The sequence below is a fragment of the Rhinoderma darwinii genome, chromosome 8, assembly GCF_050947455.1.
Source record: "Rhinoderma darwinii isolate aRhiDar2 chromosome 8, aRhiDar2.hap1, whole genome shotgun sequence".
Classification (NCBI taxonomy): Eukaryota; Metazoa; Chordata; class Amphibia; order Anura; family Rhinodermatidae; genus Rhinoderma; species Rhinoderma darwinii.
In genome coordinates this window covers 11,490,255-11,503,986 of record NC_134694.1, presented here as the reverse complement: position 1 = coordinate 11,503,986, position 13,732 = coordinate 11,490,255, and the positions used below count along the sequence as shown (strand labels likewise).

At 43.8% G+C, this 13,732-nt stretch overlaps 1 protein-coding gene across 2 annotated transcripts in view; it reads right to left on the bottom strand.

The window, feature by feature from the left end:
* SARDH (sarcosine dehydrogenase) overlaps positions 1-8,554 on the bottom strand; it is a 44,586-nt gene extending 36,032 nt beyond the window's left edge. The window contains exons 1-4 of one of the 2 annotated variants that reach the window (XM_075835082.1): positions 8,411-8,554; positions 4,782-5,082; positions 3,855-4,033; positions 213-392 (exon numbers count right to left, since the gene is read on the bottom strand). In XM_075835082.1, the coding sequence (XP_075691197.1) occupies positions 213-392; positions 3,855-4,033; positions 4,782-5,082 (660 nt within the window). In that variant the 5' untranslated portion in view covers positions 8,411-8,554. Of the gene's footprint in view, positions 1-212; positions 393-3,854; positions 4,034-4,781; positions 5,083-8,167; positions 8,352-8,410 lie in introns of those variants that run through there. The other variant, XM_075835083.1, reaches the window with a different exon arrangement.
* Positions 8,555-13,732: the final 5,178 nt, after the last annotated feature.

The window sequence follows — 13,732 nt, the reverse complement described above, 5'->3', positions numbered from 1 at the left end:
CCGACCAAACAGCTCCTCATATCTCAGCTTCTTGGACCCATGACCTTGAGAGTGTGACATATGGGGGGGGGGGGGGGATCTTGGTGTATGAATATATGAGGAATAATGATTCTCCTCAAGGTTCTATCTTCTGAGCTGCAAAACCAGATCTGTAATATGGTGAGAACCTAAACCCTAAATGGACAAACACTTATAGGCCGATCCTATATTACCTGAGCCCCCCTGGCAGTAGAAGCCCTTGCTAAGGTAGTACAAGTGCCAGCAGGGTCCATAGTACCATCCTTAGGGACGTAGAGGGTGCCATACAGATCGTCAACGTTCATGAGTGGATATAAATCCTTGGTTTCAGCCGGAGACAGGACATACGATTCAACACCATAAACCTTTCCAAGCTATCAAGGAGAAGAATCAAAATCATCATCAAGGTAGCGAGAGTTACAATTACAAATTATTAAAGGGGTTGTCTGAACAAAAATTAAAAGAAGGGTCTGATTTTTTTCTGTAGAAACAGCGCCACTTTTGTCCATGGGTTGTTTCTGGTATTGCATCTCAGACATAAACAAGTGAATGCTGCTGACCTGCAATACCTGACAGAACCTATAGAAAAGAGTGGCGCTGTTTCAGTGAAAAGTATAACTGCTGAAGATAATCATGTCTTTTCTGCTGCTAGTAAACCGCTCATACAACAGACTTCCCAGCAGTACCGGTAATTATATTATGGCAGGATGATTTCTTATTATATCAGAGCAAACACACATATACAATGTAATAGGAAAAACGTAAAGATAGGGATCACTGATCCCAATGCCATTGTGCACTGATGTGTTTTCTAATTCAGAGGGCCCCTTTACAGTAATCTGCTCCAGTGATGGGTCTTCTGTAAAGACAACTGTGATGATATTTAACTGATCTTCAGGAAATAAATGAACACTTCTCTTACTCGAGATCTAATAACACTAGGATGTTAAATAGAACAATTTGCAAACAAATTAAACCAGTGATCACAGCTCTGCTGCCTGTGAAGTCAATGCGAAAACTGTTAGATTGATGGCGGTTATAGGATCCATACATTATGTAGGCAAATTGATGTCTCTGAAAATGTAACATTCTGACTGCCTGCAGCCGCCACTAGAGGGAGCTTGCTCCATATGGTTTATACATTGAACTCAATAATAACAGTATGCAGAATGCTCCCCCTAGTGGTGGCTGCAGGCAGTCGGAATGTTATCTTTTAACTATGTCTGAGCAGGTGATTTGGAGCTCTGTATCAGAAAAATAGAGCTCTAACCGCTATAAAGATATATTAAGAGATTATTTAGCACAGAATTTTGGACCTAAAAATGTCAATGAAAAAAAGTGGAGACGCACTTTAACTCCTTCTGCACACGTACGTAGGGGAATATGGCCTGTTCGCGCATTCCCACGTGCATGACGCGATGGTGATCGGGTGGGCACAGCTGAGCCCGCACGATCACCGCAGAAGCCCGACTGACAGCCAGGCTCCCGCTGCAACAGCTGAGATTGAGGAAACCTTTTCTAACCCATTAAATGCCGCGGTCAATATCGACCGCGGAATTTAAATCTTTTGACAGAGAGAAGGAGCTCCCTCTGTCACCCATCAGCGGCCCGCGAACAATTAAAATAAAAGTTAATCAATAAGTCCCATGGATCCCAAAATAGTAGCAATGAAAACTACACCTTGTCCCGCAAAAAATAAGCCCTCATATGGCGATATTAACGGAAAAATAATTACGTTACGGATCTTGGAATGCGGTTATGCAAAAGTGGGTGATTTTTGTTTAAAAGGTTTCTTATTGTGCAAATGTAGTAAAACATAAATAACCTCTACATATGTGGGATCGCCGTAATTGTACCGACCCATAGAATAAAAGGAACGTGTTATTCATGCCGCATAGTGAACGGCGTAAATTTAAACGCGAAAAACAATGCAGGAACAGCGAATTTTTTTCAATTACCCTCCCCCCGAAAAAGTGAATCAATATAATATATGCACCAAAAAATGAAAAAGAAAAAAAGGAATGCTTGGTCATTAAGGCTAAAATAGGTGTGTCTGAGCAGGTGATTTGGAGCACTGTATCAGGAAAACAGAGCTCTGAACACTATAAGGATATATTAACCCCTTAATGACAAGACATTTTTAAAGTTTTTCCATCGCCGCATTCAAAGAGCTAGAACTTTTTTGTTTTTGCGTCGAGATAGCTGTATAATGTCTTGTTTTTTGCGGGACAAGTTGTATTTTTTTTTTATTCACACCATTTTGTGCTATATATAATTTATTGATTAACGTATATAAACATTTTTGGGGGGGAGGGTGAATAGAAAAAAAGAATTTGCCACACTTTTTTGCGCCCTAAATTTACACCGTTTACCGTGTGGTATAAATAACACAATAACTTTATTCAGCGGGTTGTTACGATTGCAACGATACCAAATTTATATCGATTTTGTATGTTTTACTACTTTTACACAGTAAAAACGCTTTTTTTTCAAAATTATGTCTTTGTGTCCCCATATTTGAAGAGCCGTAACCTTTTTATTTTTCCACCGATGCAGTTGTATGAGGGCTTTTTTTTTTTGGGAGGGACGATTTGTTTTTATTGGTACCATTTTGAAATAGATGCAACTTTTTGATAACTTTTTTTAAAAAAAATTTAAGGCGGGATTCACAGAAAACAACAATTCTTGCATTGTTTTTTATTTTATATTTTACGACGTTCGCCAAGCGGGTTAAACAATGTAATAACTTTATAGTTGGGGTCGTTACGTACGCGGCGATACCAAATACGTGTAACTTTTTATTTTTTATTTTTTTAATAATAAATTTTGTAAGGGGAAAAAAGTGGGTTTTTAATTATTTTTTTCACTTATTTATTATTAACTTTAAAAAAAAAAAAAAAAGTTTAGTAAATAGTCCCACTAGGGGATTTCACTATGCGATCATCCGATCGCTTTTAGAATACACTGCAATACTTCTGTATTGCAGTGTATTACTGCCAGTCCGTGTAAAACCATGCCATAACTAGAGGCAGACCTGGGGGCCTTTGTTAGGCCCCCGGTTGCCATAGAAACCAACGGTACCCTGCGATCTATCACAGGATGTCGGTGGAATGAGAGAGGGTGCTCCCGGGTGCTCCCTCCCTCTCTCCAAAACCACTCCGATGCGGTGCTCGCTATTGAGTGCTGCATTTGAGGGGTTAAACGGGTTAGATCGATACCGATATCGATCTCGCCGGTTCCAGCAGGGATGCCCCCAGCCCTCAGCTACCACTGGTAGCGGAGAGAAGGGAGATTTCACTGCTCCCGGCGCTGTTTATTTATCCTGATGCAGTGCCATAAAAAGACTACTGCATCAGAATAAAGCCCGTTAGTGGCCGTTGTAAAAACATCTACGGGCGGTCACTAACGGGTTAAGAAATCAATCCGTACAGAATTTGGGACCTAAAAAATTACATAATGAAAAAAAGTGGAGATGCACTTTAAGGGCAGTTTATACCAAATATTGCCCACTTAAAGGGGCTGTCCAACATAATAGCCCAACAAAAATTAAACGCTACTGCTCTATTTCTGCCCGGACCTCCATTGAAGAGAGCATCAGTATTAACCAGCGAAGTTTCATTAAACAAACGTCAATGAGGCCGAACAGGTTCTGGATTATCAAATATTCCAGATTAGCAGACACATAAGTAAGAAAACTTTTTATTCATAGAGATCCTTTAAGAAAACATACAAATTGGTGAGAAGCCCAAAATAAAAGAATTTTGAAAGAAATGATATTCCAATTTTTTTATGAAGTGGAATCAGCGGCTTATTGTACATTATTACACCGTTCTTACAGACATGAGTCTTTTATACTCATCCAAACGCTGCTTGTTGGAGGCAATGAAGAGACCTCCGTTCTCGATCCATCCTGTGTGCAGACCCGTCTCTTTCTCCAGTTCTTGGCTGACGACGTTACGGGTATGAGCCAACAGTTCCACCTCCACATCACTGGGCCGCAGCTGCCACAAAAGTCCTGGGAGGAGAGAAAGATTACAGGTCATAAACCAAATCAAGAAACTCTTACTGCCATATACTTCATTATAAGGTAATCCCATCACATATAGAGCTAGAATAAGCCATTACGATTGCCGGGCCCCCCTGATCCTGAGAGTGAAGGAGCTGCAGCGCTCCCAGCCACAGAGTAAGGAACTGCAACAAAGCTACATTTAAGTGCATAATACTTTGAGGGATAGGACTAGCCCTTAAATTTTTTTTTTTTTAGTTATGACCCCATAGTCCCACCAGTCCCCTGCTGAACTCTGGTCCTTTTTTTTTTTTCCTCCAAATGCCCACACAGCCTCCTCGGTTTCTGCTTTCTATATGAGGATTCCTTGCTATATGGCATCTTTTGACTCTACGGCCTCATGCACACGGCCATATTATGGATCTGTAGAAGCTCAAAGTTGTATCAAACCCTAAATCGATCTAAATATGTTTATGGGCTCATAACGTACTTCAATATTTCATACAAAGGTTTTATCAATACTTCTGGGAGAGACTATATCCCTGATACAGTGCTGTATGGATGCACCATGTGGCGGCACACTGAATGCCAGTGACTCAGTAGTATGGTGCCATTGTGACTCCACGTGCCTCCATGTACACGGCTCTTGTACTGAATATGGGAGCCATAGAGTCCATGCTGAGACTTTGAGAAGATTCCCAAAAATAATTCCAAAATGTAATTGACAGGTCAACCAAATAAATGTGGTTCAAGTTACCTGCCGTGTGCCACGTGGTCCCAGAGGTTAGACGGTCTCTTTCCAGCAGCACAACATTTTTCATGCCCATCTTGGCTAAGTGGTAAATAGTTTGGCATCCCAAACTCCCCCCACCAATAACCACCACGTCTGCAGAATCAGGCAGGGGCTTAGTTGGACCTTTTGTAGCCGAACCTTCCTCCTTCAGCGTTGTGGCGTATGGCACGCTCTTCTCCGATGTGTGACCGGCGGCAGTGCTGAGCCCACAGTAGCCAGTCCTGGTGGCCAACTGTACCGTTCTGCTGAAGTATCTCATGGTCATCTATAATAGATGAAGTTCATCAGCCACTCAACAAGCCAAATAACCTCAGGGACCCTGCAAATTGTCAAGCATTGATGGTACAAAGACCTCGATTATAAAATCCCGAGAAGACGTCTTATAGGACACCTCCGCCAGGTCCAGTCATTGTCAGCATTGACCCTGGGAACGTGGAGTAGTGGCATGCACGAGTTATGGAGACAACCTCCTCTCCGGAGACATAACATGTGCCGCTGGGCACAGTCACATGACCCTGGCACATTCCATCTGTTCATCTCCTGTCTTCTAGAACCACCAATCTGGTACTTAACCCTCCACTCAAAGTCTCTTTTTTTGCTGATCACAGCCCATTATTATTGGTTTCTATATAGAAGTTGGATATATGTTTCACAATAGAATGTCCAGCCTTAAAAAAATATATGTTTGCTTCCTTGGATAATACATGTTGCCCTGCCCCTCCTCAAGTGTTAGGGTATGTTCACACGCCCTATTTACGGACGTAATTCAGGCGTTTTACGCCTCGAATTACGCCTGAAAAAACGGCTCCAAACATCTGCCCATTGCTTTCAATGGGTTTTACGATGTTCTGTGCAGACGAGCTGTCATTTTAGGCGTCACTTTCAAAAGACGGCACGCAAAAAGACGCCCGCCTCAAAGAAGTGCATGTCACTTCCTGGGACGTAATTGGAGCAGTTTTTCATTGCCTCCAATGAAAAACAGCTCCAATTACGTCCGTAAAAGACGCCGCGAAAAACGCGTGCACTTGTAAAAACGTCTGAAATTCAGGAGCGGTTTTCTCCTGAAAACCACTCCGTAATTTCAGGCGTATTTTCGCGTTGTCGTGTGACCATCCCCTTAAACTGCAGCTCTGCTTTTTCAGCTTGGCTCCTGGGTAAAAGCACAAGCCCAGCACAATCTCATCAGGACGCCAACACGTGGAGGATTGAGTAAAGTTACAGAAAGGACAGAAGGATTAGAAACACAGTATTTGCTCAGCATGCAGAACGTCCTCCCGTATACTGTATGCAGGTTCACTGATCCTGGTCACTGCATGTGCTCAATGTTTGGGAACGGAGCTGGTGGAAGGAGGTGTGTGGGGGAGGCGACAGGACTCTCCCCCTCTAGAACAACACCTCAGTAGGGAACGCAGCCACCTGTATATAATAATAGATAGACAGAGCAGAGTCATTACTAAACCCTAAATATTACCTAGACGGGTGTAGATACTATATAGGAAGCCAAGGCAGGTACTATAGAGATAAGGAAGAAAAAAAAATGGGCACAATTCTTCCGTCTCCTACCTAAGCCTCTTGCACTGTAGTTTTCATCCGTAATTTCGGATAAAATTGTGGACCTATTCATTTCTATAGGCCACGGACACCTTTCCGTATATTTACGGATGTGCGTCCGTGCCATAGAAATGACCTGCAAAAGATAGAACATGTTCTATTCTTGTCCGCAATTGTAGCACAAACTCACCCATATACTTCTATAGGTGCTTCCGTAATTGCGGGCGTCTACAGCTGTGCATCCGTATTTGCGGACGTTAAAAACCCTTACGGTCGAGAACATGAGGCCTTAGTCAGTGCGGACCTGTACAAGCCCCACCCCTCTTGAACAGGACCTAAAATATAGGGATGTATTCACACATGCAGCTTTTAATTCGGTTTTTTCATGCAGTTTTCGAAGCCAGAACAAGGTGTGGATAATAAAGAGAAAGAAAATATAAAGCACAGATTCTACTTCTCTCATGTAAATCTACTCCCGGTTTTGGCATTAGAAACTGAAAAAAACACAAAAAAAAAAAAACCTGCTTGTGTGAATACACCCTTAGCAAAAAAGTGAGGGAAGAAGCAGACCCAAGGGTCACAACGTCCCCCAATTGAAGAGAAGGAACGTGGTAAATAAGTGCTGCCTCTGGACGTAGGGCTGTGGTCATACACTAGGAGGGGGCGCCACTATTTTTTGCTGCGGGTTGTATTGCCTTTTTTGTATTACACCGACCACAGGCAAATGTAAATTTTTTTCAAAGAATGGGCACTTTGGGTTATTTCTTACCAAAAACAATCATTTCAAAACAACCAAACTCGGCAAGATCTCTCAGTGAATAAAGTCGATCATATACCAGGCACCGGTTTACGCCAAATATAAGAATAAACACCGCCAACCAGTTGCGACAATCGTATAACCCAACAGTCCACATGCTACCACCCAGCGACATATCACCAGTAGTCTGCACTACTGCTTTATTTTTTACTTTTTAGAAAGAAAAAAAAAAAAAATGTTCAACAAAAAAAATAGCGCAAATGACATACACAGCGGTAAGCACCTGACTAGAAGATGTGCCCACCAACAGTGGTAAACAAGGGCAGGCATGAAGCAGAGCCTTATTGCACCAACAGGTAAAGAAACGTAACCAGAGGTAGGCCCAGCTTTACCCGGCCTTTGGCTGATTGGTGCCACGTGAAGTACTCTATTGATGCCTCCCTTATGATTTACCATAAAGTGCCCAAATAACACGGCCATAAGGCGCCCAAATAACACAACCATAAGGCGCCCAAATAACACGGCCATAAGGCGCCCAAATAACACGGCCAGATAGTTGCCTAAGGGCAGGTTTACAGGAGTCATTTCTTGTGGCGGTTTTTGCCGTAATCTTGGTAACTGCAACAAAACTGTCCCATTTTGTACCAAAAAAAACACCGCAAAAAAACTACTAATGTAAAATATCTGTAAATAACACGGCCAGATCAATGAACCAGGGAGCTTCGCTGCATCGCCACAAAGCGTGGGATCGATAGCGCAAGCCCTGGGTGCCCAGGCCGGCATCATCCCCTTAGGGCAACCGCACTGGATACACATGCTGAAGACCGGCCCTGAGTAGACCCACAAACCACCCCGCTGCCCTAAACGCAGCACTCCAGTCCAGAGCAGGACCGCTAGTCCATTTGGTGCTCTCTAACCTTATACCTTGTCCCATGAGCTTACACTTAAAAAGTATTAAAGCCTGTATGGCATGGAATGGATACCCAAACAGCTCTGCTATACAGTCCAGTGCACTCTCCATACTGAACATGTATCAGCTCACCCCAGGAACCAATATCTGCAGCTGTAGACGGCGCAGATCACACAGGATTAGTCTTACGTGTTGCCCTCTCCAGGTCTCGGGGTCAAAGCTGCACCAGAAATGAACTTTATTTCTAAACTTTTCCTACACAGAGTTCCCCGGCATGAGGCGACGTTCCCGGGGTGACACAAGTGCACGCCCGGCCTCCTATCCCTTTAATGATCTGCTGAAATATTCCATGTCCTCAGCCTGGGGTTCACATACCGTCTGAGCTGACAGCAGCTGGCGGCCCTGGACAGGAGGAGACGCTGCTTAACCAAGAAAAGGAGATGTGGATATTTTTGGTCTACGTGGGCTTCCCACAACTCCTTCCAGCGAGGGTTAAACTGGATCTCCTCCCTGAACCCTCCCCATGTGAAAGTCAATAGCAGCATGCACTGCAAAGAACATGTCAGCCGCCTGTACAGAACCACATGGGAGCTGACACCCTGATCTCTACCCCCCTGTCTGATAATGGTATAGTCTACTTAAAGGACTTGCCCATTTTTATATAACAAAAAGGTTAACCATTGTATAATGTTCTACAACTCTCAGATATACTTGATCCAATGCCTTACCATGTTCATTGCTTGCTGTCAGTGAATGGGAACATGCAGGTTTATATCCAAGGGAAGAAAACCTGTACAGACCTAATGCTTCTACTGCGGAGGGTTTGATACAATTGTATCCAGTCCAGACAATTCCCTGTGACCTTAACGACCTGAATTCCAGACTGATACATTTCACCTGATACATTGTATCCAGACAGGAGAGATTTGTAAAAAAAAAACCTCAGTTTTTGCGGACCACGATTACGGTCAGCAAAAAGGACCCAGTCACTTCCATTGACCGCGGAGACCTTTAAGTATCGCTACGGATGAGTGTCCGTGCCGCAGAACTGTGCCGGGAATTATGGAGTATGTCCATTCTTGGTCCGCAATTGCGGCACGGACTCCTCCATAGAAGTCTATGGGGGAAGCCAAAATTGCGGATGGCTGCGGAGGTGCGTCCGCAACTACGGATAGCCATCCGCAAATACAGAAGTGTTGCTAAGCGACACAAAAAGGATTTCCCATCAACCAGGTTTTTGCGGATCCGTATATGCGGATGCACTACGGACCGTATTTTGCGGATACCATTCAGCAGAAATGGGTACGTTGCTGATGACTATAAAGCAATACGGAAGCGTATTTCCGGTCAGTATTTGCGGATACGGTCGTGTCCATGAGGCCAGGCCCCCTGTACACGGCCGTAGCCATAATTACAGGCACGAACGGCCGTGGACAGTCACCCGCATTCGCGGTCCGTGCTCCCATTATAAAGTATAGGAGCACGGTCCATAAATTAAAAAAATAGGACATGTCCTATTTTTTGCGGATCCTAATATAGGGGAAGTTGTTCGCGGGCAATAGAAATGAATGGATCCGTACTTTGATCTGCAATTACGGATCTAAATTATGGTTGTGTGCATGACTTTGTATGGGAGAACGGCCCGAAAATGTTGGCTGCGGCCCGCGGCGGTCGGCGACCGGCCGTGCCCACAATGGCCTTACCTGACAGAGGATTGTTTAGAATAGATACAATATTTTCAAACCCTCAGCTTTAGGTCTGTACAGGATTTTAGCAACTGGATAAACACAGTAACATTCCATTCCCTGACCGCAAGCAGGGATCTTAAAAATGGTGACTATATGAAACACAAAGTATATTCGAAAGTTACATAACTTTTCACCATAACAGTAAGAACATTCAGTCGGTAATCTTGGGACAACTACCATGGCCGTTACTACAACTCCCGCAGTGTTTGTCACCCAGCTTTCCAAGAGTCCTGAACAGCAATCTATTCAGCTAGATAGCTGGGGATGTATTAATGCAACAGCGGTAGGTTTGCCATTCAGGAATCTAGGAAAGGTGAAAGTTATTCTCTGTTGGAGCTGTACTGGAAGCCATATTGTCACCCAACTTTCCCAGAACAGATATCATAGATCTAACACTAGAGCGTCTGCATTTCATGCCTTGGTATTGGTGCCATACTTGGCATTCTGCCCTGTTCACTTCATGCATTGGATGGGACATGATGGGGAGGTTAATTATCATCGGTGAGGTGCTGCGCGGTGGTGATAAGGGGACGGTGAAATGACCTTGTCCACCCACCTGTGCCCCCTCCATGTCTGTTCCCTTTCAGTCTTTGTATCTTGTCTCCTATATTTCACCACTTTTTGTACATATAGGACGACACGGACGAATTTATGACGTTTGATGAGACTAATGATGAACCCTATTCCAGTCGAAGAAAAGAGATAAGCGGCTGCCAGACACCTCCCCCTCTGAAAATCCAATCTGTCTGACTGTTTGGGTATGTTCACACGGCCAAATTTCAGACGTATACGAGGCGTATTATGCCTCGTTTTATGTCTGAAAATACGGCTACAATACGTCGGCAAACATCTGCCCATTCATTTGAATGGGTTTGCCGACGTACTGTGCAGACGACCTGTTATTTACGCGTCGTCGTTTGACAGCTGTCAAACGACGACGCGTAAAAATACAGCCTCGTCAAAAGAAGTGCAGGACACTTCTTTGGACGTTTTTAGAGCTGTTTTCTCATAGACTCCAATGAAAACAGCTCCAAAAACGGACGTAAAAAACGCCGCGAAAACGGCGTGAAAACGCAGCGAAAAATGCGAGTTGGTAAAAAAACGTCTGAAAAGCAGGGTCTGTTTTCCCTTGAAAACAGCTCTGGATTTTCAGACGTTTTTGTTGACTACGTGTGAACATACCCTTTCCCTGATGAGAGACGTTGTGGGACTACTGGGTTGTCCTAAATACAATTAAGGTTTTTCAAAGATTTTAAAAAGAAAAGGGCCTAAAATACAAACATTTTCCAATATAGTAACTTTACCAATTTCTCTCCAGTCCCCCGCCACCGTTGTCCTGGGTCCCCCACCACTGCGTAATGTTGCGTCATCCATGGTGAAGACATGCCACATGACCGTGACGTCCAATCGCTGGCCGCAGTGGTCACATCCTATCAGTAATTACGTCGCTGCTTTGGTCAGGAACCGGGAGGCACCGTCTGCGGAGCACCAACCACGAATCAGTAAAATCCGTACATGGGAAAAATAATTTTCTTAATTTTAGCTCTCCCTAAATTTTTTCAGGGTCAAGATGAATTTTTGTAAGGACATCGGTATTTGCGGTCCAGGTTTAATCCACAATTATTATCAGAACCTACAAAAATAATTTATAAGAGACAAGTATGGAAATATTCTTTTGGGAAGAAGTTGTTTGCTTCCTTGTCATGGAAGTCGTTTCTGTTTCTCTGGGGGGGGGTGGAGAAAATGATGACCGGGGCGTAGCTGGGGGTCTATTGGGGCATATGTCCTGGGTGCCAGGGAAGGTGCCATCAAGCCACTTTGCCTTGGCCAGGATATTTAGATACAGGGAATGGGGGCAGCGAACTGAACCTTTGCCCCGGGTGAAGGAAAACCTCGATCTGCCAAACGGGAACTCAATGATTGACACTGTTTCCATGAACCACTGGGGTCGTCAGTTCGGATCCAACCAGGGGCAAAATCTGTATTTGGTTTGTATGTTCCCCTCCAGGTTTGGTAGCTTTTCTCCTGGTTCTCCGGCCTCCTCCTACACCCCAAAAACATACCTATAGGTTAACAGTCCTATAAAATTAGTCCTCGTGTGGTCCAACAATCACAAAGGATTTGTTCCTCGCAGTGCACTGAGATGTTAATGATGGTGGTCTGGTTTGTGGCCCCATAAATGAGCCAAATACTTCTCCACGAGTTCTTTCACCCCGAGAGTAAATAAAAACTCCAAGTAAAAGTCATTTGTGAAATATTTGGCGCTGGTGTCCTGCAGGTGTGCGGAGGTCTGGACGATGAGCTCATCTCTTGACATAGAACATGCAGATGTAAAGTCTCGCCATCACTTGTCATGCTCCCAGGTAGACAGCTACGAGGACTGGGCCGGAGCCACTGAGACAACAATAATTGCGGAGATTCGTTCCAGCTTGGAACCGGCCTCCTGTCTGTTTGGACGTGCGGTCTGGGTTTTATTGTGTTATTTACATTTATATATTGGGAAGGGATTGACACTTTGTGCCAAGTCTTACGTCTGCATGGCTGGAGAGAATCAGACAAGGATTTGCGGGTTGGTCTGGAGTTGACAAGGGGACAATTACAGATCTACACATTATATTAAAGATACAGAATAATGAAGGCATTCGATACAAATATCTCAGATATGGCATATGTGGGCAGGAATGGGGGGAAATGTGGCCAAAGGTCAGTGGAATGTTTTTTTTTTACAAAATTGAACCAAATTCTGGCAAAAAAATTATTTGCTCAAAATTTATATTTTCTGTGAGATTCATGAAGATGAACATTTGCACTTTTTGATGGCCATTCCCTTGGGTTGACTTGGTCATGTAGGTCCAGCATACTGCCCATGGCTAGCTATAGTATGCCCATAGAATTTCCCTTCTTTTTAGGTGTCGTAGGTGCCCGTGGAGACCTCATCCATAGGTTTGTTACCGTGGTCGAGGTTACATGTACTATAGAGGCTGGTCCTGGGGATTCTATGAGATCCATAAAGAGAGGGCCCCAGCTGAAATTGACCCCTTCCCCATGAGCTATGTGAACTTGCCCCTCTTCAAAGCACCATAGCATAGCAGGAAAGAGGGGGAACTGGCCCAAGCGTCACACCACCCCTCATTATTATAAGAAATAAGGACGGAATAATAACACGAGGTCTAATTGTTACAGGATGAGGAGGGGGTGTCATGAACCAGTACCCCACAATTAATAAAATGACTGCTCTGTAAATCTGGGGGCAACACTCGTTCTCTGACTTCTTCACACATCTTTCCCCACTGGTACTACACAGTTAATTCAAAATTCAGGACAGTTTCAGCGACTTAATATTTATTAACTCTTCTTGTTCTTTCACTGTGCGCTGGTTGTTTTCTTCTTATGTCAGCCAGTTATGCTCCTGACCTCTTCTTCTTTTGTTGCTGGATGCAGAAATATGAGCCACAGTGACCATTTTTTACAGATATGGAGCTATCATTTTGTCACAGGGTCACCCGGGCTTCATTGTTACACATAGACGCTGCTCTCTCCTCCTCTCTTTGTTGCTCCTCCCTGTCGGCTTTACACTGAAGTCAGTACAAAGCCTCGAAGTAGAAAGATAGATTATTTAAGAGATACGTTTTTCAAGGTGTCTTTCCATATTCCAAATATATTTTCTATATATAACCTTGGTTCTAGCTTGTATGTGTTTACAGTTAGAACATTGTTTTTAGGGTGGTGGAGGCATCTGAGCGTATCGTCACATACTACACTGTGGACTTTAGACCTATTTGATTCTTACATAGACACTATTTAAAAAGCTACTGGAATAAATATTAACTTAGGTACATCCAGAGAACAGAGATTTGTGTTCCAGTAAACTGAATGGGAATAGAAATTGAGTACGAAGAATAGTTGAAGTCACGGGCATAATATTTCCATTCACCGGCATTGTCTGAGA